Below are 27,487 nucleotides of genomic sequence, written 5' to 3'. Positions count from 1 at the left end.
AATTTTTTATTTTTATTTTTAAGTCCACCATTTGGATCTAATCTTTAAAATGATGAAAAGCACCCTGAATTCCTATCTGAATTGAATTTGAATTGTTATATCAAACAGGATGTACTTAATTTTGAATATGAATGTAAGAAAATTCAAATGAATTAAAATGAATTTAAATTCACGTAAATACATGTAACTGTAATTTGTAGAGCTGGAAAAGCAAGTTTGTTGAAATAAATTTTGATTGTTTTAAAAAACAAGTAAAAAAATCTTAAAGTTTGGAGCTTAGTCCAGAGAGATGGGTAGATTGATTCTAATTCGATGTGGACTGTGGCCAATATAATTCACTTTATAACTTATATATAACTTTATAGCTTAAATTCAGTGCATTTGGACCAAGACTTGGGACTAGATTGTTTAGCTTATTTATTTCCATATGACTGTGGACATAAGAATATATTTCCTAGTCTTTCACACCATAGAATGGCGCCATGTGGTTCCAAAATGGTGATGACTCATGCAGGGATGGAACCATCAACCTTGTGGTTACCATTCCGGAGCCTTTAAGCACACCACAGCATCCCCAAATGCTGTTGTCCACCAAGACCTTGTATTTTTCTTTTAATTCGATCCTTTATCCACAAAAATTGCCGTAGTCTTGGAATCCATTGGTTTGGTTACCCAAGAGACTTCTGACGGAATTCAACCGGCTTGAGCTGATGCTGAACTGCGGTCCATCTGGAGAGGCCATGGAGAGCACAGGGTTGAGCCACAGAATATAATGTCAAGGATGCTAAAAGCAGACGCTCTGGAGGCTTGTCTGAGGGCGGTTTGTGCTTGCGAGTGTCTGATATGAGGTGAGCGGGAATGGCGTTTGGAAGTGTTGAGGCTTACTGGTGAAAAGGGATTGATGAGGCTTCAGTCTGCTCAATGAAGCCTCCGGCTCATTACTGTAACCCCAGGACAGCGAAACAGCTGGACGCCTCTCCCCACCATATGTCTGCGTGTCATGCACCACTGACTGCTCTTTGTGCTTCTTATCCCACTTTACAGATTCGCCGCAAAGTAAACAGGATTTACAGGCTACTTTCTGTTTCCCCCATCGCCTCTGCCAGCCTCCATGCTCTGGTTACCGATGCGCTTGCCGTGCGTGTGTCTGTGTGTTCGAGAGAAAAAGAGATCAATATAGTATTACTTTGCAAGATCTAGTTTCCCATGCAGTCAGCGATCTTGACTCCAATCGGTTAAGTCTGCTCCTTATTTGTGGCAGGCGGATGTCTTGACTACAGAAAAGCTTGAACCGTGCGGAAAGGGGAATGATGATACAGGGTGTAAACGGCTGGAATGCACTATTGACAGACACACTGACCTACAAGTGCAAATGTGATTTAAGCTTATCAGCTGTCTGACACCACTATATTTATTTATGGTAGCAATCCTGCAGATAAGCCAGCGATGTGTCAACACTGCACACCAGGAGCGTTACTTTTCTTTAGTGTCTGAATCCGTTCTGCCATAACAATCCACACTACGATACATTCCTGTTGTGCATGCACCCTTATGTTTGATGATTTTCATGCATAAATGGATTCGTCCACCTGCAGGCTTTGAAGTTAACTTGAAACTTTATGCAATTCAAGGGCACATGCATTTAAAAAAACAATTTTTTTTCATCTTTCTGCATGGAATCAAAGTTGTATTTTCAAGGCACAGGGTTGATACAGTGAACGCTTTTGAAGATAAAGTTTACAAGATTGGTGACTTCAAATCTTTTTTATGGGCAGATCGTCTGATTACAGAATGTTGTGTGTGTTTTCTGTATATCTGTTCGTAGAGACAGATTTTTTCCCACACCACTCTGCCGTTGTGATATGATCTATTTCAGAATATCTCACTGCTAAACCGCACGTAAAAGACTAAAATAACTGTGGTTGATTGTTTTATTTTGGTCAGGTTGTTTCTTCCTGTTTAAGTGGGTAGCTCTGGGCCAGAAGAAACTGTGATGTGAACCACTTGCAAAAAAAAATGCTTAAGTTACAAAAACCCTGAGATAATTATGCTAACAATTATAACTAAGGGTTTTCTTAGCTTAAGGGATTTGTTGCAAATGAACACAGAACTTCTGCGGAAGGCTACACTACGTCTGACCTCTTGAAATCCAGCTGTTTGCCTCGCTTGTCACTTTAAGAGGTGACGTCTTGACCTTGATCAGTCTGAGGGCATCTGGTGGCCTTGGAGATGGAAATGTACTGAAGAAATTCACACTGAGTGCCTTTAGGTCACAGCTGCTGTGTCCACTCGAACCATGTGATCTTAGGTTCACTCCCCTATCACTCTCTCTTGTTAATCTAATCTCTGACGTTTCATCTATCCAGTTTATGTAATTCCTGCAGGTAAGTGAAGTGAAAGTTGCTCTAATAAGTATTTGGACACTTCTTTTTTATAATTATTAAAACCAAGTGGCATCTGCAAACAAATAATGCTACCGCTTCTATCACAACTAACTTTTAGATCTATTGGTTGGAGAGTGACTTAGTTAAATCCTTTTTTTTTTCATTGTTTCTCACCCGTTGTCTGTGTTAATAGTGAGTTTTACCCAGGCGTTGCAACATTTCTATGTAAAAAATAAAAGTTACAAATAGGCCTGAGCCAAAAGGAAGCAGTTGATCTTTCAGCTTGCTGCCTTGTAGGCAAATTCTCCGGTCTGTAGCGCAGGGCCAGGGGTGTGTGTTACAGTACAAAGAGTAGAGTGAGACACCAGACACGTCTGCTTGACACTGAGCATAACCTTGCCTTCATTCCCGCTGCAACACATACAGTTGTACACATCCAAACACACCCACCATCCTTCTTCCGTTTGCCTTATCATTCTGATGAAATCTTTCTTTGCACAGTACGAGCATGTGCTTTTAATAGATTGTTAATGCATTGGTTAAATTTGAATATACTTAATTTGGTAACACTTTATTTTACAGTGTCCTTGTTACATATGTTACATGTTCTTACCATAGTAATAACAATAAATAATGCATAATTACATGCAACTAACCCTCAACCAAACCCTAATCCTACCCTAACCCTATAGTAAGTACATGTAGTTAATTAATATTACTCAGCACTTCAATATATAATTACACTGTAACAATGACACCTTAAAATAAAGTGTAACCCCTCATTTTATATTTATATACATGTATACGTAATTACTGTGTACTGAAATCTTAATCATTCTAAAGTTTGGGGTCTGACTCTAATAAGATAATTTCTTTCTTTTTTTTAAACTAATACTTTTTTCCAATAAGGACTCATTAAATTGATCAAAAGTGACAGAGACATTTATAATGTTACATAAGATTTCCCTTTTAAATAAACGCTGCTTTTTTAACTTTCTATTAATCAAAGAATCTTTAGAAATGTATCATGGTTTCCACAAATATATTAAGCAGCACAACTGTTTTCAACATTAATAATAAGAAATGTTTCTTGAGCAGCAAATCAGCATATTGGAATGATTTCTGAAGGATCATGTGACACTGAAGACTGGAGTAATCTTGGGTCATTTTAAAAACATTCTAAACATCATATTTCAGGAATATTATGGGTTAAATAAATATAAGGTTTTACAGATTTTGTTTGCAGATATTAGGTGGTGGGTTGAAATGTTTTGTATTGTGGTGAGTGGCATCATTCCATGTACTTCTGATAAATATATCAGAAGTACATGGAATTATGTACATCCTTATTAGTGCTAAAATATATAATATTATATACTTTTATTAAATAATTTTTAAAAGGGGTGAAGTAATAATGGCCATTTCACTTCACCAAATAGGTCTGTAGGTGCCACATGGACTTTTATTTAAACGTCGATAATATAATTGGATTTATTACTCCGTTTGCCACAGAGAAGGTTTGTTTGCAAATTTAGTAGCAGCAAATCGCACACGCGGTCTCGTGAAGGGGCACAAACTGGCTGTATGACTATTTCATTCGAGCAGAATTTCACAATGATCGCTAAACTTCAACATACATGTTTCTTGGTGTTGTCAGATCATCAGCGGTTTGTTTGCAGCCCAGAGAGAGTGTGTGTGCATGGTTGCCAGGTTGGAAAGATTAACTAAAATGCTGGACAGAAAAAGAGGAAAATCTCCATTTGGGGGATTTACACTCTTGACATCTGGCAACCCCAAGCAGGAAAGATTTGTTTTCAGGACAAACCAGCGGGACAATATCGCAACAATTATTTGTAATTTATCGAGAAGCAGACATTATCACTATTAAAATACGATTCATCGTGCAGTCCTATCATAGACAAAAATCTCTCTCCGTCACTGCTCTGAAAGTTCATTTCTGCATTTGAATATTCAAATATGGTTTGTTGTATTCTTGACAGACTACTTTAATGGTCCAAACCTCACTTTCACTGTATGTTAAAGCACACCTTCGCAGTCTGCTAAACTTCTTTCCACAGAAGAAAGAAAACCATACGTGAAACAACATGGTGAATAAATAGTCCCTTTTACTGGAATCAACACAACATCAGATGTGTTGAATGTTTTTGTGGTAATGGTTAAATGCTAAAGCATTTGACTGTAAAACTATTGCAGATCTTGCTTTTGGACAAAAAGTAAAAAAAAAAAAAAAATTTAAGTCTAACTCCTTTTTTCCTAGAAGTAGCAAAACATTTTCGACTAGTGTCGGTTCTTAAATTACACCCTGGTTCTTGCAGATTCTGTACTCTCTGTGGCAAACTGCGGACTCTGGCTAATGGTCTGTGCAGTCTGATGACCGCAGTTTTTCTTGCTAAAGCTGCTGGATACAGCTTTCACTGATTTAAAGAGCTGAACACCTCTGGGTGCGCAGCTACTCTAATCTCACAGTCACTTTCTGACTGCAGAACTATTGCATTTTTAACTCTGTTCCTCTTGAAGTTAATTCATACTGGCCTAATCAAACGCTTAAAGTTGCCTAGCCATGTAATCGTATCAGCCTCGACCCACTGCCAGGCCAACACTGCCCCCTGGCAGCACCAGAAACCAATCTTTAATGCTGCTGCTTTTCTTTCTACATGTGCTTTTTTGAGTCCCCTTACTCAGTGGAGTCTGACCTGCTGTATAATTTATCCCACCTTCCCGTCGAAGTCATGCCACATTGACCCCGCCGTGCCTGCTGAGTGCTCCTGGCTCTTGAACGCTGACCATGGGGTCAAAAGGTCACGGGTTCAAGGTTCTGAACGGCTTCGCTTATGGTCGTACACCTGAGCTGGTCTTGTGACCTCTGTGACCGGGGGGCGCAGCAGATTCAGGCAGGCGCTCCACTGCTGTATGTGACGTTAAATAGTATACAGTAGTGTTGCTTTGGCTTTCACTGCGCCACTCTGTCCTGCATGAACTGCTCACCGGCAGCGTAAACAAAAGCAAAGTGGGCTCTCGAGGGGAAAGAGGGAGAAAAGAAAAGAGAGGGAGACGGAGAGACGTGGAGGAGGGGAACCTGGCTACCTGCAACCTCTCCTGCTGGGCTTCTCAATTATACACACACCAGGGCAGCTAAATGCATTAGGACCTCAGCTGTATACATGATACAAAACTGGATTCGCTTACTCAAACAGACACACATACACACTTGAGCGCTTTGGGGAGGGGGAGGGGATGGGATAGGATGGGATGGGGGGTCAAATGCGGATGGATGTTAACGGCACATACAGAAAATAGTCTCTTTTGCATGCCTACACACACAGAAGCGTGCCAGGGCGCTTAAATACATTTGGACTGGAACCACACAGCCTGTTATTAATATTTGATAGAGTTCTCCATCAGCTTTCTGTGTGAATTCAGGTGGTTTGTGGCAGTTGGGGACAGGGACAGTGGGTGAGCCGTATAATTACTATTATCTAAATTCCATTTCTGAACGCGGCCCTTCCCGCGCCGTCCTCAATCAGCGCTGTATTTAGTATGGAGTTCTTGGTGAAGTGGCTCCGCTGTGAATTTTCAATATTTAAAATCCACTCTCTGCATTTTAATCCCTCTCACTTATTAATGAATTTCAATCTAAAGGCCATAAACCTGCTTAACTCTTTGCATTCCAGAGGTCAACGGTCCTGATTCTAGTCCATACCGTGAGGATGTGAGAAACATAATTTTGAGTTTACGGGGTGACACGTTTTCGTTCAATATGTCTGTCCTGACTGATTGCATAGAACCTCTTGCCGTGACCTTCAGCGCTCGTCACTCTAGAGATTTGTAGATATTAAAAGGTAGTTGTGCATGTGTAGGGGAGTGTGTGGGTGGTCTCAGGGGTCGCTCTTTCTTAAGTCTGTCATCTGTGGCCCTTATCAGGGTCGGTTTGACAGGGTACACACTACACAGACAGAAACATTAATGTGCCCACCTAACTCTCTCTCTTAAAAAATGGGGGTAACCAGTAAGAATGGGAACTAGAACCAGTTTTTCAAAAAAAGGACTAAAGAGGAAATCTTATAAATGTATAATGTATATTACTTTCTTACATACAAAAAAAAAATCATACTGACTTTTGAACGGGAGTGTATGTTATCTGAACACTGTACTATGTACTGAATATCCAGTTTCACCGCTAAAGAAGTGGTTACTTTCTATTGCTTTGTGTTATCAAGTTACACTCAACAAAACTGTACCTGTGTAGTCTCATTTGTTTTCAAGGAATCTGTTCCATTATTATTAATGTCCTTAATAATGAACTTTTGTCGCTAGTGGTGAACTTTTTTTTCTTCACCCAGTCCACTATGTTTTTGTGTATCTGCTGTATTAAAAAAAAAAACTGTCTGTCAGTCCTTACATACTGGGCTGATTTTTTTTTGTTTTTGTTTTTTAAACAGAGCATTATATGGCACAAAGTGTGTGTGTGTGTGTCTGGGTACATGTGTTAGTGTGCGTGTCCCAGGTTGAGTTGTCCACTGAGAACAGATGAAAGCAACAAGGCCTGTGACTGATCCATTTGTCCTGATCAGGGGAATTCTACCTCCCTCTCTCTCACTCTCTTTCTCTTCCTCTCGCCATGCGTGACCCAGTTTTCCTGTCTCTCCCTTCTTTCCCAAAGTCCCCTCTGAAGACAGGCCTACAGAGAGCTGGCAAGGGGACAATGTGTGTGTGCGTCTGTGCCATTAAGTATCCCGCTAAATATAATTGTGTGTGCTAATATGAGGTTCATTTTCCTGGCCAGCATTTGATGTTCCTGAATCAATACCGTTTCCTTTTTGCCCACATGTAGATGCCCTTGGTATTGTTAGGGGGGAGGTGAAGTGGGGTAGAGAATGGCTCAGTCATGGCATGTTGGCAGGACTTTGTGGCGTGGCCGGCCCTCTGAAAGGCTGCTATTCTGAGTCTGAGAGTTGCTTTTTGTCTGCCTCTCCGGAGGAGGTGAGAGCCGTCCTTTCAGTGGCGCGGCTGCGCTGAGAACAGAGGGGCCCGCGCACCACCGCAGCCCCATCAGGAGAGCCCGCCGAAGAAAAGAGCCCTTTGTTCATGGAGGATAGAGACAGAAAAAACACCCATCTCTCCACAGCACAAACAACACATACTGTTCACACTCGCTGACTTCTGCTAGCGTGACAGGTGATAAACCGCCACCACGCCCTCCTTTTCATCTGCACTCACCCCGTCTCAGCACGGGACCTTAGCACCCTATCAGACGTCCCATCAGCCTGTAAAAGTTTTCTATCCCCATTTATTACAGGATTAGTTCATTCAAAAATGAAAATGTCATTTGCTAACCCTCAGATCTTTGCAAAACTGGTTTGACTTTCAGAAGGACGTTTTCAATAATGTGACTGGTGGTTCTTTTTTTAATGGGGTGGTTATTTAGCGTCAAATATTAAAAAATATTAGAAATACCTTTCTATATTAAGCTTCAAAATGATTCAAAGCTATCATAAAAGTGATCTTAAATGACTTGTGCATGTTATATTGGTGTGATTGAACTTTAAGTAGTCATTTACTGATAATCTTACTGCAACCATATTATTATCGAAACTCGAGAACCGAATCAGTGATTCCAGAACGAATCATATAGACCAGGGCTGAATCCCAAATCGCCCCCTATACCCTCAAATAGGGTATTATTTGAGGGGACAGCCATTTGTAGTGGTGTCCGAAACCATAGTGGACTTTATCGAGTGCACTCATTCTATTCCACAATGCACCGCAATAACGAGTGTACAGCCGATGTACGCTCAACAGCTGTCCGAATTCACTCACTTGTTTTCACTCACTCCTTCAAGTGAACTGTATTAGTAGACTAACGTAGGGAATAGGGATTGAGGGATTAGGGGGAGATTTCGGATTCAGCCCAGGTTTTTTAACTGGATCAGCTGATTCATTGAAAAGATCTGACTGGAAAAAAAATCTGCTGATTCATGTTTAGTCCATGTTTTATGAACTAGCACAGATGTTGATATTTTCAGTGGATATGGACTTAAATTAGTTTATTAAAATTCATTATTTTATGACTTTTATGATACTTGAATGGTTGTTTTTGGAGCTTGACAGTCCCTTTCACTCAGTGTCATTACAAGAAAGAAAATCAGACAGGTTTAGACCGACATAAGAGTGAGTAAAATATCATATTTTGGTGAACGATCCCTTTTAAACAGCATTTTTAAATTTACAGAAGTGTGACGTTGAACAAAATTGCGAACACAGGAAAGATTCACTACGTTTTTCACTATGCTATGCAACCTCTTGCATGCATCAGCATGTGAAACTCGAGGATTTACGACGGCATATTACAACCTGCCGCAGAAACTTGCGCACATTTTGACAGAGCGAGAGAGCTAGAACACCATTAGCATTCACGGACGTTGTTTGGCACTCCAGCCGCCCCTCTGCGTCGAATCAGGCGTCGTTGATTAATTTCAGCCTATTAGCACCCCCTACCCTCCCCCCACCCCTCCCAGGTTAATTCCCCACGCCAGCGAGCAGGAAAGGGGGCTGCGGGTGTGAGCGATGGTGCAGGGGGTTGCAGGGGAGCACGTTGTTGTCAGGACTGTATTAATGAGCGCACCGCTCGGGTCCCGTGGACAGGGGGACGGTGTTCCTGGCTGCGTACGGCGACGGCGGCTCTGTCGAGGCCTGGCCTAGATTCTGCCCTCACCGGGGAGCAGGAGGATCCAAGGACTGACGCTGATCACCTGACAGCGGCCCCACTGCTGCGAGAGTGTGTGTATGCACATGTCTGTGTGTGAGAAAGAAAAAAGGCAGTTAAGAGAGGGCGCAAGTGCTGGAGTGGGTAAAAAAAAAATTTTCTCAGGTTTCTGTCTGTGAATAATTTTGGAAGTTCTCAGAGATGGTGTTATGTTGAACAGCGGAACAGTTGAACAGCGGTAGATATTTCCCCACTTTTCCTTTCCGTTATATGAGCTGTAATATCGTTCCTCTACAAAAATCATTACTGTAACAGCGCTTGCATGCAAAGCTCATTCAGACCTCGACTCCACATCCGAGGCTGCTGTGATATTGTTGTAAAGAAAGTGGCACAATATCTAGTTTTGATCTCTTACGGTCACACACCTGGATGTGCTGCACCTGGACTCCCTCATCCTTCCGCTTCCTGTTGAGCTTCCACATTTAGTCCAACTACACTATCCATTGTGCCATTAGAAATGAAGTAAAATTGAGTATCATCTGGATGATGACCCTGGATCATCCGTTTTCTTATTATATTCATTGGTATATTCAAATGGGTGCCTTTGTTAATTTTACGTTCTTGGTACTGTACATGGACATGACTCAGAATGTGATTGAGTCTTCCTTTCCTTTTATTGTCTTCCTCTATTTAGAGTGTTACAGTATATTGGTCACAGTACATTTTTACAGTAAAATGACCATGCCACTTAATCTACAGCGCCACAGCAAAATAAATCATATTTTACCTCAGTTGTAGCTTCAATTGTTGTTAACACTTTACAAGACTAATTCCCTTGACTGTAAAACATACATTTGTATCATTTTTATCAGGACAAACTTTGAAGGACTTAAGATGGACCCAGAAAAAACGTTCACGGTTTTAAACAAGTACAATTAAAGAATCTTTTATAGTTATGCATATATAAAATTAAGTTGAATGTTTGTGTTTATTGTATTTTGAATTCATTAAATGTTGATTCGATTGATTGATTGAATGTTGAATGAATGAATGAATGTGAAACAGCCTGTGAAGCTAATATAACAATAGTCTTACAACTGCTTCTATTTACAATAAGGTTTAATTTGTTAACATTAGTTAATGTGGAATGTATCATGAAATAATGCGAGTGTCGAATTGAGTTCTCTTTCGCCACTTCTTGCGCTTGAATGGGTTAAAACAACATTAAAATGTGCACACAGGAATCGATAAGTGGAATTGAAATTTGCTGATTTCTGACCTGAAGTATCCAATTCCAGAATTTCATTTCCCAACCCTACTCTTTAGGATCACTTGAAAAGTACATTGGTGTGAAATTCAGGTCTGCTGAAGCAGGTTGGATATAAACTTTGCAGAACAGTGGGTCTCCAGGAGCAGGGTTGAAGACCTCTGTATCTATTGTGAATGAACATGAGCTAATAAAAGTACTCATAAACTAACATAGATTAATGATGCAAAAATGGTTGTTTATTGATGAGACCAGATGTAAACAATTTGTAGCTATGTTATTGTAAATTGTACCCAAAGGTATTTATTAAATAACGGCAAACCATTGTATTGCATTGTCTGCACGGAAACTTGTCCCATTACAAAACTTTTAGAGGGCAACAAAGCATAATATATGTAATCCATGGCATTCACTTCAGCCACAGATTGTACAATAGTTCATTTTATTTCATTTTAGTCCCAGTATTTGGTTTCATGGTGTGCAACCGACAGCTTTCAAACTAATCCAGCAATCAACTTTACAGTCAATTGAACTGAAGTCAGCCCCAAAACCTGGATTGATCACAGGGTGCATTGTGGGACACAATCTGTTCTGTTAAGGATGCCATAGGTTGGTGCTCTCATAACTGTGCAAGATATAACGCAGGCTTGTGAGTGCATTATAAGAACTGTGGTCCATCGTTCAAGCACACGGTGCTGGCTGGCCCACTGAGGTGCTATAAATAGCTGTCATCAATATCTTCTTCTCAACCTCCTCACGTTCCCAATCCACTCAGGACGGCTCCTCTAATGGCATTAAATTTTCAAAAGAGCTGAGTCCACTGCGCCTCTCCGTGCCCACATCCGCCCAACAGGAGAGCGAAGGAGAGAGCGATGGAACGAGAAGAAAGAGTCACAGTAAGAGAATGAAAGACTCAGATGTGGTAGAATGCAGTTAGATACTGAATATGCAAGCTTTTAAAAATGGAGATTGAATGTAGGCTGTGGAAAGATGGGGACATGTAGATGTGCCCAGTGTCCATATAGACTAATTCTCTACTCTGTTGTGAATAATGCATTAGCACTTTAATCATTCTCCACGGCCGCCCGCCGTGCCACGCCGCTGTCATGGTGGTCCGAACAGTGCCCGCTGTGGCCCCTTCATCGGTGCCCTCTGCCCTGACCTGGGACGTTTAGCTGTGTCAGGCAAACGCACCATCGCAAGAGATCCTGACCCTCGCCTCTGCCTACAACTTGTCCTAGTCTAATCGATTACTCCTGAGCATGCAAGATAATGGGACACACACACACGGTTACACACGTTCGGCTTGTCTCCTGTCCGCTGACCCCAATGACCTTTTCTGCTTTTGAGGCATGTCGGTTCGCTGCCGTCTGTGACCTCACAGTGGACACTAGTTAAATATACTGTTACTAAGGAGAATTAATAACATTCAAGAGAGTTATCTTTCTTTTTAGTTTCTTTTTTTTAATTCCTGATGGGAAGGGTCATTATGGTCGACTACTTGACCAACTATTTCAAAAGGTTCTTTTTACCTTTCTGTTGTATCTCATACTCCTTTTTTTACTTTTTAATCAATCTTTATTGATTAAGTCTACTTTTTTATGCTTTAGTGCTGTTGGTATTAGTCCAATAAGTAAATAAGGCAAACATATTCAAGCCAATAAATCAAATTAAAGACTAATTATTATCAGACTCCAAATTCCTAGCTATCCTACCTATGTTATTGAAATAAAATTAAACTCGATTTATCCATATCACATACATTTTGTCTCTTTCTTTCTTTTTAGTACTTCTAAAAAGAACATGTACTTTTGTTTTTTATCCTTGTAGGAAAGCGGCTGCAGGAGTGGATCTGTGTGATTCTGTGCCTCTCGCTCTTCATTGTGAACCTCTCCTTCCTCCTCCTCAACTTCTCCACGGTGCACATCTACAAAATCATCTTTGGCATCGGTAAGTCTTGCATTCCTTGTGACCTTTCTGTTCATGTGTTTCCTTTGTTTTCTAATAAAGTTCTGCTGTCAATATCTGTAGAGGAACCCATTGGTTGTAATGGACGTTGTTTTGCACGTTTTGCCATGTCATGGTCACCTTTATTTCAGTACTCACTAAATTCAACCCCTTTCTTTCTTTCTTTCACTCAAAGTGACTGGTATTGTGACGGCAGACTTTGCGTCTGGAATGGTACATTGGGGAGCTGATACATGGGGTTCAGTGGACATCCCAATAATTGGGAAGGTAAGAAACAAGGCCTATGCATAGATCAGAACTTCAGATGTATGTATGGCATAACTATCCCTATATTACCCTGCCATATGAATGTGATTGTGGCTGTAGGTATGTTGGCACATTTAGGTACAATGGCACCATGTTTCTGGCACACATGCATTGCCCACACACTCATATGCACAGTGTGGTCTCTAAGCATAGTATCTTGTTTGATTTTAACAAATTACCCTGTTTAATTTTCATATCAGCTTTTGCTCTATTGGCCTGTTGTGGTTTACCAGGCTCAAAAACGGCGAGTGTGAAATGCCATCTCCACCCTGGGGATTTCAGCCCTTCCTGCTTTCCTGGAGCGCCACATCTTAACCCCACCCACTCTCAACCCCAAAGGGTGCTGGAGATACTCAGGAGGGTTGCATTAATGCATGGTACGGTCGCACTCTCCTTGCCCAATCAGAGAAAAGGTCACCCCCTCGCTGTCCAATTAAAAAGCAGCCGACACTTGCTTTCTGTGTCGGACAAGTAGGGGCCACGAATCTGGGAGCGTTTATGTGTTTTTGTGCTGACAGGGGTCATTGTGCTATTATGTGGAAGGGGGCAGTAGACTGGCAGTGGAAAAATGGCTAACCTAAGCTAAATCTGGTCCCATGTGCCAATTATTAGGCTACTTCTGAAAATATGCAGTGTTAAATTTGATTACTGTGATAAGAAAATTACAAGTATACAAGTTTAGCAATGATCAGAATCCACTTGACAAAGAGTGTTACCATGAAATGTTCACAGTTTGAGGCCTGTCCTTTGAGTAACACCAATTTTTTTTCTTTTTTTCTCTGGCTGATGTGTGCTGCAGAGAGATGGTGTCCTATAGGTCTGGGTGGTATGATGCTTTATACTGTGCAACAGCAAATAGTCTACTATAGAAATAAGCCTCTAAATAAAAATAAAACACTAAAATCAAGTTAAAGAATTTACAAGGTAGTTTAGGCATTACAACATTATAATGTATTGTATGAAAAATGGATATTCATAATGAGATTTGCTAAAGATTACTTTTAACAGTTTTATTAAATTATTAGTGTTTTTAAAGATTAACTTTAAGTGAGTGTTGGATGATAATGAAAATGGTAATCTAAATGTAAAAATAGTGTAAATGACCATGTACCATTTAAATATTCAATATTGACTGATGCTCATAATTGAAGAATGTGTAATGTTGTTCATTATAGTATCATGATTTTGGTCATACTGCCCCATGCTTAGTGCCTTGCTTCTATAAAGGGGGCTGTGTTTACATGCTGGTCATTGAGGCCCTGAGTTGTCCTACATGGCCAAGACTTTGAGGCCGAGAGCAGGTTTTAGAGATCAGGTCATCTGAACGGCCCGTCCGGATACCGCAGAGGGCCCCGCGTAGTCTTGCTTTCATCATTGTCCATCTGTGCTGTAAAACGGCTCGTCCACACCTCCCCACCGTGAAGGGGTTTCCACTCGGCTCCGCAGCCACCGCCGATCCTTCTGCTGTCGAGGATAATTAGGATCCGCCACCTGGGAGTGATCGAACTTCAAAAAAAGCGAGGGAATTTACAGACATCCAGAACGCAGCGCTTTAAGACCCTTAACCAGCAGATTAAAGGCAGCACTTAGCAGACCGATATATATGGCTTTTTGTTCACATGTTCAAACAAGAAGCACCAACTTGAGGGAGAATCATTAATGACCATGATTAAACAGGCACTTAAGAGCAAAGAGCGTAGGGAGGAGAAAAAAGGCAAGAGAAATGAAATGGATCTCTCATGTGTGCTCTAGGTTAAGGGTGGGGGAGGACGGGCTCTGGTCTTCGGCTGGGTTGCTAGGGCAATCCGTAGATGTGAGTCGTGATTAGGCAGAAGGCGAGTGAGGCGAGGCGAGGCAGGCCGTTAAACGGTGTGGGATTAGCGGTGGCGAGGCACACGTTTGCCGCAGCGTGCCGGTGAGTCGGCATGCACACTGTGTGCTGTCTGGGGCTTAGCGCTCTTTTAATCTCGCGCACAGAGAGACTGAAAGGAAACGAGGAGAACAGGAGGGAACATAATTGTCGAAATATCAACAGATAGTTTTCTCCGCTCCAGCAGAGTGTCGCCACGTTCTCTCAGATATAGGTGTGATTGAGTTCAGCCCACAAACACGCGATAATGACATTTTTCCCCCCGCGCTCTGTTTCTGAAACGCTATGGTAATGTGGCTCCAAACGATTCCTCCTTTTTATGTGGAAAATAAATTACCTTCATTCTTGTATTTTCCTTTGTGCTTATACGATCCTTTCTCTTACTCCCTTTCATTTTGCGGCACCCGCGCGGTCGCAGACGGGCGCCCGTCTCAAAGCAGCGCTCCTGGGCGTGAGTGACAGGTGCTGCTGGGTTATGGTTTTTCATGATGCTGGATCTGAGCCGTGGGGAAGTGCTGTTTAATGCCAGGTTATCTCTCCGCTCCGTTACATGTAGCTCGTGCCGCATGCGTCATCTTCCATTTAGGCCCTAGTATCGCCAACGCGCCAATTTGCGTATATCAGTCAACATCTAACCCCACCCAACCCTGTATTATGACCAGACTCGGGTGAAATCTGCTTCTCCGCATTTTCAATGCTGATTTTTGTGGAAAATCTGTGGAATGGATGGAAACACGGTAAAAGGCGCTCTACACTTTTATTAGTAGGCTACTGATGTGCAAAAGTCTGACTAGTCCTTGAACAACTAGTGGATTAATTCTTAACTAGAAGTAACGTTACAGTATAATAAATATTGAGGCTTGATTGGGTTCCCCTGACTCTGTTCGGACATGTTTTCTTAGGGAGACTTTACACAAAGCACATTCTTGTGTTAGACGAGTTCAATGCAATGGAACAGAATGCACTTGGTTTTAAAAGGTTGGACTATTTTTTTTTACTTGACGTGCCATCTTAAGATTGCAACTCTTCTGGCAAAATGCTCAAAAATGCATTTTGCTGCAACAGTGGTGCTTCAATGGGACTACATTTAAAGACAAGTTTTCCTGAAGATTTTTACAATGCAAACTTTTCAACAGCTAAAGGACAGCATGCTAATTAAATATAAAAAGATATTAAGATATAATTGAAATAAATCTAGATAAACTAGTCAACCTAACTAATCAAGTAGTCAATTGTTGCAGTCGAACATTGTGACCCATTCTTACTGCTAGCTAAATGAAGATTAAATTAGCTCAAATATTTTAAAAAACATGCAAGGGTGTCAAATGTGTAGAACTTTGAATGATTTTTCTGAAGAGTTCTGCACACATTTTCTGTGGACTTATGACTCGTTATCAGTGGGGAAACTTGAAGCAGAAGATGTATCTGGTTTCTACAATTAATATTTTAGTTTAAAATCCTCTTCTTTCATTTTTTTCCATTTCCCACCATAAAATGCACATCCTGTGTTCTTAGTTGTTCAGTGTCTCTGTAGTCTGTAATACAACAGTAGCTTCTAGTTTGACCCTGCACTGTCTTTATCATAGACGTACCCAGTCATTACCACAGGGTAATGGATCTAAATCAAAGTCCTAGACACCCATTCCCATTTTTCAATTGAACCTTAACCTCCCTTCCTTGTACTCCCCTATCTCTCTTTACCTCTCTCTCTCCATTCAGGCTTTTATTCGCCCGTTCCGGGAACACCACATTGATCCGACGGCTATCACACGGCATGACTTCATAGAGACTAATGGAGACAACTGCATGATCACCATCCTGCCTCTGGCTCACATGGCCTATAAATTCCTCTCTTACCCACCAGGTACACACACACACACATCCACTCACTTTTTCAGTGTGCTGTGAGAGTGAGTCAGCGTGACTATTTTAGAACCAATGAGTGTGACCCGAGTGCGGCTCCTTGTCCTGGAGCCGTCAGTGTGTCCCACATTCATCTTAAAATACCTAAAAATCGGGAAATTGACAAATGAGAATATGGTTTGAAAAGAGTCAAATGTTCTCAGTTCCATTTTTGCTCTGCATGGGTTACAGGAACAACTCAGCCAAAAAACGCCACTCCTGCTCATGTTATTCCAAACCTATATGACTTTCTTTTCTCCAGGAAGAGAAGTTTAGCGGAAATGTCCAGAGTGATTTATTTTTTCATGCAATTAAAGGAAATATAAATTCCGTTTTGTTTCTCACAGACTTGGAATATTGCTCCACATGTCATATGGACCACCTTAATGGTCCTTTTTTTTTCCCGTTGCCATTCGTGGTTTCCCCTCATTTTGGTTTCATAAATGATGACAGAATTTCTATTGTATAAAAAAGGTTTCTTTTCCACTAACATTGTGTTGCTGATGATCTCCTCAATGCTAAGAAAGCTGAAAGGTCAATTTGATTGTTTCACACCCTAAAAGGTTACACTAGTACTTAAAGGACAATTCCGGTATTGAACACTTTGAGTCTATTTTGTAGTTTGTTTTGGATGAACAAGAGTGGTGGACAAAGAAATTTTGACAATGGTTCCTGTCTCGACTTTTTGACTATTTTAGAATTGCTCATGACCGCTTTAGAATGGGAGTCTATGGCCATGCACAAACATGTCCTTAAAACAACCCTTAACATTCGTTTTCAAAACTGTTCAACTCACCGAGTGGTTAGTGGTGTTCGTTGATGTTCCAAAACAAGTAGCGTAGCGAAATACAGTTTCTGTCGTGTTTTATTTGGCATTTTGTAAAATCCCATTGATTTCCGTTGGAGGATTCATTGCTCGTTGATATTACTGCGCTACCGGAAACGGAAAGGGGGCTGTTTACATTTGGTTGTAGTCTTTTAGGTCTTTTCGCTCGGTTCTCAGACTCTCAGAAGGCTAGCGTGAGCAGAGCAACGGAAGTTGCAGAAGAGCGGAAGTTTATACGCGGTTGTGAGGTATCTGAAAAAATAGCTCCACTATAGAAAAATAAACGGATTGAAATCATACATTGCGCCGACATATTTGTTTTTAATCATCAACGAACACCACTAACCACTCGGTGAGTTGAACAGTTTTGAAAACGAATGTTAAGGGTTGTTTTAAGGACATGTTTGTGCATGGCCATAGACTCCCATTCTAAAGCGGTCATGGGCAATTCTAAAATAGTAAAAAAGTCGAGATAGGAACCATTGTCAAAATTTCTTTGTCCACCACTCTTGTTCATCCAAAACAAGCTACAAAATAGACTCAAAGTGTTAAATACCGGAATTGTCCTTTAATTAAAAAGTTTAGGGCATGTCACTTTAAGGCATATTGTATTCATTTGCATATAATTTTAATCTCTCTCTATTCACCTTTAGCCATTGTTCCTCTATCTCTCCCTCCACCTCCCCCTTACGCTATCTCTCTTTCTCAGATGCCCTTGCAGAGTCCTACCCCTGGGAATGTTTTGTTTTTGCATTGGCAGTCTTTGTAACCATGACTAATCAGATCCACAAGTGGTCCCACTCCTACTTCGGCCTGCCACGCTGGGTCACGCTACTGCAGGACTGCCACCTAGTGCTGCCAAGGAAGCACCACCGGATCCATCATGTGTCGCCACATGAGACATACTACTGCATCACTACAGGTACACACGCATGCTTTACTTGAGATGGAAGCCTTGTGTTAGTGCTAACCAAAACATGAGAGTTCTGTCTTCATTTACTCACCCACATGTCATGACTTTCTTTCTTCAGTAGAGCACCAAAGATGATATTTTAAATAATGTATTTTTTTTTAAATCTATACAATGAAATTCAATGGGGTCCAAAACAGCATTGACTTTCATTGTTTGGACAAAAACAGTGAAAGCGTTCTTCAAAGTCACAGAGGTTTGGAACAACATGAGGGTGAGAAAACGATGACAGAATTTTCCTTTTTGGTTGAACTATCATTTAGTCCCGTAGGCATCTTTACAACAGTAATACGTACTGGATCAGATTCACCCGAGGAAGGTTAAGTTCCTCTGAGAGTCTTTTATGTAGTTGATCATGGTAACCCACAGTATCTGGCAAGGATTCTTCCATGGAGCGTGGCCTGCATCGCCAGTAGCTGTAAAGAGTGGGTGAAAATAACTTTTTTTAAAGTCAGCTGTGTGTGTTTGCACATGTGTGTGTGTGTGTGTGTGTGTGTGTATGAAGGCATTAAACTCCCATGATAACTCGAGCACTCAGTATGCGACTTGCGTCTCTGGGAGAGAGGGGAGCACGAATGCTTGTGCGTCACCCTGTGCCCCAGTGGACGACAGATGTGTGTGTGCACGCATGCTCCAGAGCACAGACCGGTCCTTTTGACCCTCCCTCTTTCTTTTCCACTGCTGCTCCCTGATCCCACTGGGAGCCGCTGATGAAGGGAGAGGAAAGGGTCTCTCTCTCTTTCTCTCTCGCAAGCACATACACATACGCGCACACTTGGGAGTCTCTCTCTGCGTGAGCCCTGCTCCTCCACCCTCCCTGCCCGAGTCCCCGGGGGCCGGGGCCTGCCTTTGTGTGTGCCAGTGGCTGACAACCTCCATGTATATTTAATGCTAACCTGCTGTCAGTGCTAACAAATAGGCTTACGCAAAGGGGGGGTGGTTTTGACAAAGATGAAAAATCAAACAAACATGATGAGCTGTTCTGCTCTCCTCCTGCACCAAAGGGGTCACTGTAGAGAGAGGTACAAACACATGCACACACGGATCTGTGACCGAGGAACAGTGTGGTGCTTATATACTAAGATACAAGGGCAAAGGATGACCATGTGATGTCATAATCGGGGATCGCTGAAAAAAGTATTGTGACGGTACCATGTCATAGTAATGGTGTCAGGAAATAATACCATAGTACTTTCAATGGTTCTGAATGATTACCGTATTCATGTACCATCGTACTTCAAAGAATACCATTGTACTTGCACATAGGGCAGAGTGATATATCAAAATTGTGATTTATCGGGATCATTTTAATGATTTTTTTTGGCCATTAAAGTGATAGTTTCTGTTATGCAAATTCTGTAATGTCATTCCAAACTCAAGACTTTTCTTAATATTCAAGACAGAAATGAAGATATCTTTAATGAAATCTGATAGATTTCTGTCCCTCCATTGAAAATCCATTCCACCAAAACTGACGTTTTAAAAAATATATAAAGAAACCACTCGATCCATATGAATTTTATTTGCGCTTTAAGTCTTCTGAAGAGACACGACATGCATAGGACACATTGGGTATGGTAAACAGAAGCTCAACTGTACTTAGTTTAGGCATGAGAACAAACCTTATTGGTCTGTATATAGATCCGTATATAGATATTTTGCTGTTTATTAATAAAGCCTTCTATATTGCTGTGTGAAAATGGCTTGATTTTTAGGTCGATTTTTACTGTTTTGATTGTAGTTAGTTGTAAAGGTGTTCCTCTGACAGAAAACAATCATCTTTTTAATTCTGTTGCACATACATAAATATTGTATATAAAATATTAAAATAGTTGAGATATTTTTATATTATACAATCAAGACATACTAATAAACCCAATAAACATGGTATAGTAGTATCATGGTCATTTTTTTTCATGATAGAGGCAAAAAGTTTTAGAGTCTTGAATTGATTAATAAATTCAAATTGTGTCTGTCTTTGTAATCTAGTTTTTATCGGTTGTGTGTGAACTTTAATGGTTGACTGACCGATACCGATATTTCTAGAAGGCAGGGTGGACAATGCCCGATATAATTCTGGTATCTGTAATATAATTCACTGATGCAAATGACATGAACCACAAACTTGTTGAAATGTGAAAACATTTTCATTATTACTTTTTCCACATTTAAATAAATTAATTTACTATCCATTGAATAAAGCTGTCAGTAGAACTGACGAAGTGGGGAGATAAACACTTCTGTTAATCACTCAAGTGTGCATTATTATCAACCAATAATCTCAAAATGGCCAAATGCCTGATTAATTGGCCTGGCTGATATATAATGATGTATCACTACTTTGAACTTTGTCCTGCACATTTTGTGTGTTAAACGTCTAAATGTCTTGTGCATGTATTGTTGAAGTGGTTTACTTGTCAAACCCCAATGGAATGAGTGTGTGTGTGTGTGTGTGTGTGTGTGTGTGTGTGTGTGTGTGTGTGTGTGTGTGTGTGTGTGTGTGTGTGTGTGTGTGTGTGTGTGTGTGTGTGTGTGTGTGTGTGTGTGTGTGTGTGTGTGTGTGTGTGTGTGTGTGTGTGTGTGTGTGTGTGTGTGTGTGTGTGTGTGTGTGGTGGATTTGAGGCGGGGTGGTGTGCTGCTACATATTTATAGCAGTAAGTGTGTACATTACTCTACTGCTAACGCCTGATCTTCTGTCCATCCCCAGAGAATCACCATCCAGGAGCTTCTGTGTCTCACTGCTTCTTGATGTCTTTCTCTGTGCCTTCCTGTCTTGCTCTTTTGTCCTTGCTCTCTCCTTTTTGCTTTTCTTGCCCTCTCTCTCTCTCTCTGTCTCTCTCTCTCTCTCACTGTTCTCTCTCTCTCTCTCTCTTGAATTTCTCTCTTTTCTCTTGCTGGTGAGTTTTTAAAGAAGTGTGTCATTCAGCGAAAAGAATGAATTTTGTCTGGTTGGTTTTACACATCAAGCCTGTGCGCTTCACCTTTTTTCTGTTTCACTTCCATTTCAAAGTATTCCATTTCAAATTAAGCATTGATTTGTTATATAATAACATTTGTGTATATATATATACATATACACTCACCTAAAGGATTATTAGGAACACCTGTTCAATTTCTCATTAATGCAATTATCTAATCAACCAATCACATGGAAGTTGCTTCAATGCATTTAGGGGTGTGGTCCTGGTCAAGACAATCTCCTGAACTCCAAACTGAATGTCAGAATGGGAAAGAAAGGTGATTTAAGCAATTTTTAGCGTGGCATGGTTGTTGGTGCCAGACGGGCCGGTCTGAGTATTTCACAATCTGCTCAGTTACTGGGATTTTCACGCACAACCATGTCTAGGGTTTACAAAGAATGGTGTGAAAAGGGAAAAACATCCAGTATGCGGCAGTCCTGTGGGCGAAAATGCCTTGTTGATGCTAGAGGTCAGAGGAGAATGGGCCGACTGATTCAAGCTGATAGAAGAGCAACTTTGACTGAAATAACCACTCGTTACAACCGAGGTATGCAGCAAAGCATTTGTGAAGCCACAACACGCACAACCTTGAGGCGGATGGGCTACAACAGCAGAAGACCCCACCGGGTACCACTCATCTCCACTACAAATAGGAAAAAGAGGCTAAAATTGGACAGTTGAAGACTGGAAAAATGTTGCCTGGTCTGATGAGTGTCGATTTCTGTTGAGACATTCAGATGGTAGAGTCAGAATTTGGCGTAAACAGAATGAGAACATGGATCCATCATGCCTTGTTACCACTGTGCAGGCTGCTGGTGGTGGTGTAATGGTGTGGGGGATGTTTTCTTGGCACACTTTAGGCCCCTTAGTGCCAATTGGTCATCGTTTAAATGCCAGCGCCTACCTGAGCATTGTTTCTGACCATGTCCATCCCTTTATGACCACCATGTACCCATCCTCTGATGGCTACTTCCAGCAGGATAATGCACCATGTCACAAAGCTCGAATCATTTCAAATTGGTTTCTTGAACATGACAATGAGTTCACTGTACTAAAATGGCCCCCACAGTCACCAGATCTCAACCCAATAGAGCATCTTTGGGATGTGGTGGAACGGGAGCTTCGTGCCCTGGATGTGCATCCCACAAATCTCCATAAACTGCAAGATGCTATCCTATCAATATGGGCCAACATTTCTAAAGAATGCTTTCAGCACCTTGTTGAATCAATGCCACGTAGAATTAAGGCAGTTCTGAAGGGGGTCAAAAGGGGGTCAAACACAGTATTAGCATGGTGTTCCTAATAATCCTTTATGTGTGTGTGTGTGTGTGTGTGTGTGTGTGTGTGTGTGTGTATATATATATATATATATATATATATATATATATATATATATATATATACATGTATATACATATACATACATACATACATACATACGTACGTACGTACGTACATGCGTACATACATACATACATACACACACACATATATACATACACACACATATATATATATATATATATATATATATATACACACACACACACACACACATATATATATATATATATATATATATATATTAGAGGTGGGCATAGATTAATTTTTTTAATCTAGATTAATTTTGAAATTAATCTAGATTAATCTAGATTAAAATGGCTCATTTGAATTCTGCCGAAGGCATTCAGAATATGTGTGCTACCCAAATAATGACTATAAAAGTAAGTCTTTGAGAACGGGTTTCTCAAGCCAGGTGGCGCATTAGACCAGGGGCTCATCTCCTGTTTCCAAAATGCATCAAAAAATGCTTGAGAAAGCTGTTCTACTCATAGACTGTAAAAGGTTACTACTGTACTGTTACCGTCCGTAGGCAACATTAGGTAGGCCTATGTTATTATCAACTACTATAGGCTATCAATTAGGGATGGGCGATATGGCCTAAAATCTATATTGTGATATACATTGCAGCCTCTTGCGATAACGATTTACAGTATATTATAATAAAACCATTTCAGAACAGATTACACAGACCCATGCTAAACAACTGCTAAATGTATTTTTTTTTAAAGGGTGTATGTAGTTGAGAACATATATTGTGCAAAACTGTAAGTATACAACATAATTTTGCAGATAAATAAAATTTAAGTACACTAGCTGCAGAGACTTAAGTAGGTCTAATGTTTATTATGGCTTGGAGCTTATGAAACCCCAAATTTAAAATTAGAATATTGTCTAACTGATGTCTTTTCAGTTAAAAAGAAACACAACAACGATTCTTAAAATCGAGATGATGTGCTACACCACTAAGCAAGGCTGGATTAGTACCCCCAGGGGCCCCTGGGCACTGAAGCTCATGGGCCCCCTCCCCTACCTGACAACCACACCCTCCAAAGGAACACACACCAGGTGTGGGATTTAACATGCCAATCACTATTGATCAAAAGCTGAATGACTAGTTCACAAGACAATGATACGAAATACATTTTTCTGAAAAGTATGGCTGCACGATTTGGGGAAAATGTCATATTGTGATTATTGAGGTCAATATTGCGATATGCGATTGCGATATAGTAAACAAATGGTTTCATGAGTTAACTTGCTTATTTCTCAAGTAAAATGCACACACAGATTAGTGATAATGCTGAAATTTGTAGCCCATTTCTCAACTCAAACTAGAAACAACAACTAAATGCACTGTGTTTTCAAATTAAAATAAATTCAATATTGTTATTTGTCTCAATAATACAAGAGTTAAAAATAAATGTCATATTTACCTGTGCCTGTCAAACAGGTAGACCTAGGACATATACCGAAATTGTCAAACTGCACTGCATACATTATAAATTAAATATAGACTAATCCTTATTATAGCAAAAAAAAAAAAAAAAACTTTAGTCAACAGCAGTGAGTCATTTTCTCTGTTCTTTTTGTTCTTTGATTAACTTTACTGACAGAAAGCTTTATTGGCTGCTGTCTCTTTAAGACCAGCTGACGGAGACGCGGCTCTCGCACGCGCCTCATTCTTTCACAACTCTTGACGTTCATCATAAGACAGCTCTTATGTTATGAAGATACTCGACAAAACGGACATTTTGGCATAATTGTGTGTGTTATTGTAAGTTCAAGCACGAAAGATAACTGTATTCTGGCGTGCTGTCTGTGCGCACGATACTGGCGCGCGCGCGCCTTTCTGTGTCTGTGTGTGTGTGTGTGTGTGTCACAGTCAGACTTTTGTCTTGTCGCACATGAATTGTTTAAAAGCATTTGCATGAATAAGAGATCATATAATGTAATAAACACTTTTTTTAAATTCTGATTGGATAATTATCAAGATCGAGGCAAAGCCTTGTGTATACTATTTTTTTGTAGCAGCGAACGTGGCAAAAAAAAATAAAAAAAATATTGGAATGGGAATAATACGCGCGCGCTGGTATTCAGTGATATCATGTTTCGTTTTGAATTTGAGGTGGTAGAACGGATTAGTCATGTGTTAACTTACCGAACTGTTACCCCACACACTCTGTATATAGTTTGCTGCTGCTCGGCTGACGGCTTAAACCCGAACCAAGTCCAAATAATGGATGTTGCACCGATCTTTTTCACCAGCTTTCACTTTCAGCCGTGTTTACTTAAGATGACGACGAATATGCGTTGCAGCCGGGTTTACCTCGCGGCCGCGGGTAGATTGCGTCATCATAGCTTGTGTAGTATAGAGCCATCTCCCAACCCAACTTGGAGAATAGATTAACGGCGATATTTTTTTTATCGCGCGATAAGAGTCTCGCGTTAACGCAGCACGTTAACGCCGATAACGGCCCACCACTAATATATATATATATATACATATACACATATACATATACATATACATACATATATATATATATATATATATATATATATATATATATATATATAATGGGGTGATTTGAAAGTTTTTCCCTCTTTAACCTTGAAATGTAATATGCTGTATGGAATGCTTTTCGATCATTTATAGTACTCTACTGTTTACAAGTTTGGGTTTGGTAAGGTTATTTGTTTTTGAAAGAAGTTTTTTTTTTTTATGCTCAACAAGGCTGCTTTTATTTGGTCAAAAATACAGTAAAATCCATCATATTGTGAAATATATTATTATAATTTATAATAAGTGTTATATTGTAATGTATATCTTTTGTAATATATTTTAAAATGCAATTTGTTCCTGTGATTTGTGAAGCTGAATTTTCAACAGTCATTACTCCAGTCTTCAGTATCACATGATCCTTCAGAAATCATTTTAATATGCTGACATTTCTTATCACAGTTGAAACGGTTACGGTGCTTAATATATTATATAAGTAACATTTTAAAACCGTTTTCTGCTTATAACTCGTATAAATAACTACTTAAAAGTCAAAAAGTGTTTTCTGTCCCTTTTGGTAGTGTCTTCTCTCACCTACAGCACTGAGTGAGCCCCTGCCATTGATATACCTTTATAAACATTGGTGCCTGACACCCCTGCTTCTCTTTCTCTCTCATTCTCTCCCTCAGGGTGGTTGAACTACCCGCTGGACAGAGTGGGTTTTTGGCGGACAATAGAGTGGTTGATCGAGAGATTGACGGGTCATAAGCCCCGCAGCGATGACCTGGCCTGGGCCAAGAAAACCGGGTGACCAGGATACCAGGACCCCTCACTTATGCATCTCTTCCCCTGTTGAGGGGGAGCAGAAACCGAATATTGGCCTTGCCTCTGTTCCCCAAAAACTCTGTCCCACCATCTTCCCTAAACCTTTTTCTCCACAGCAAAGAACCACAGAGCACTCTTTCTGCGGGGGCCTTTTCCCGTCACTGAGGTCTGCTACACACAAGCCATCACCTGCTTCTCCTCTACTGGCTCGCTCCTCTGTTTTATTGATGTCCACACACAAAGAAATAGAAGAAAGACAAGATAAAGTTCAAAACGATGGGTTCATACTGTTGAGATAATGACTAGAGACACTGTTTCTCTCACAATCCTTTGCTTCATCTCCATTTGCGGAGGGCACCACTGCTTTCTCGTTTCGGTGCGTAAAACGTATGTTTTCTGGAGGTTGGGCTCTCCAGAGGACCGAAACCATGTTGTGATATTTTTTTTTTTCCAGCATTGTTTTCATAGCAGTGCATGCCTTGGAGTGAGAGAAGCAATTAAATGTGGATTTGATTTTGGAAACGGCAAGAAGATTAATCGTAGTCGCTAACACTTTTTCCAGATTCACAGAAGAGGCGTTAAAACCCTCCCTTAGTTTGGACCAAAGGACGCACTGAGGATGCATTTCTCAAAACGCAGGGAAAGGGTTTTGTTGGCCAACCAGCGTGGTCAGTGCTCAGTTGACCCAACTGAATGTTTTCCCTGAATGTTTCTTACTAAGCTCGTGTTGGCCTTAAGTACAAACCCATTACACTTATTTCTAATCAGCTTACCAGGGCTTAGCGGTGATGAACATTGATTGCGTCTCTGGTGTGTTAGCATGACGTTATTGATATTTTGAGTAGTAGTCTAGCTAGTGATGTCCTCCTGCTGTATCCTGTAGTACAACAGTTTAGCAAATGTTGTACTGGTAAAAGGTCACTTTAGAAAAGGTCAGTTAAAATGTTTAGTTACCAAGCTTTTTTTCTTATGAATGATATTTGCACTTTTGACCAATGATACTTTTTCATGCTAAACTGATGTGGAAAACAGCCAAATACACTCATGTTTTCTCTCACACATACATTTACACATACACGCTTGCAGATTTTCATCATTTTCATCACAGACTTACTGTGAATTTATGTCTCTCCATTTGCGCTGAACTGATAAATGGAGAGAATGAGAGTTTTTATTGAGTGTTTCGGTTTGGATTGTCTCACATCGTAGAGCTTCAGCTCCACAATTTGGGTTTCATTTTCTGGCTTTTTGATTTTTTTTTCATCATACTGTCTACAGTATAACATTCAGCTGGTTTGTTCTTACTTTCCATCTTGCAGCTAATGCTCGCTGCTAGTCTGCCTTAAACCAGTGTTTTGTTTTTTAATTATCTGAATGATTTAATTATCGAATAAATAACATTTGATTATTAATTGTTGTTTTTCTTATTTGTATCTTGAGTGATTTTTAAATTTTGCTCATTAAATGTAAAAGTTAGAAGCAATAATTTAGTTACCAAGCTTTGCAAAGATAATTGCGCCGGAAATCTTCAGGGTACTTTGCGGTGATTTAACCATGAGTCACAAGAGTCTTAACGGACTGTTCTACTCAAGTAGAAAATGTTTATGAGTGATTCGGGGGATTCATTCAACGAAACTGCCA

At 40.4% G+C, this 27,487-nt stretch overlaps 1 protein-coding gene and 1 long non-coding RNA gene across 2 annotated transcripts in view; one reads left to right on the top strand and one right to left on the bottom strand.

The window, feature by feature from the left end:
* LOC309508067 (plasmanylethanolamine desaturase 1) overlaps positions 1–27,258 on the top strand; it is a 31,512-nt gene extending 4,254 nt beyond the window's left edge. The window contains exons 3-7 of the mRNA XM_082182618.1: positions 12,206–12,325; positions 12,519–12,610; positions 16,239–16,383; positions 17,957–18,169; positions 25,711–27,258. Coding sequence (XP_082038744.1) covers positions 12,206–12,325; positions 12,519–12,610; positions 16,239–16,383; positions 17,957–18,169; positions 25,711–25,832 — 692 coding nt within the window. The 3' untranslated portion in view covers positions 25,833–27,258. The remainder of the gene's footprint in view (positions 1–12,205; positions 12,326–12,518; positions 12,611–16,238; positions 16,384–17,956; positions 18,170–25,710) is intronic.
* On the bottom strand, positions 5,680–12,193 carry LOC309508116. The gene is made up of 3 exons (XR_014209389.1): positions 10,036–12,193; positions 9,830–9,996; positions 5,680–9,773 (listed from the first exon to the last, which is right to left on the bottom strand). It is a non-coding gene; the product is annotated as an uncharacterized lncRNA (long non-coding RNA).
* Positions 27,259–27,487: the final 229 nt, after the last annotated feature.

Source organism: Leuciscus leuciscus (genome assembly GCF_965113295.1).
Source record: "Leuciscus leuciscus genome assembly, chromosome: 10".
NCBI classification, from domain to species: Eukaryota; Metazoa; Chordata; class Actinopteri; order Cypriniformes; family Leuciscidae; genus Leuciscus; species Leuciscus leuciscus.
This window is presented reverse-complemented; position numbering and strand designations above follow the sequence as displayed.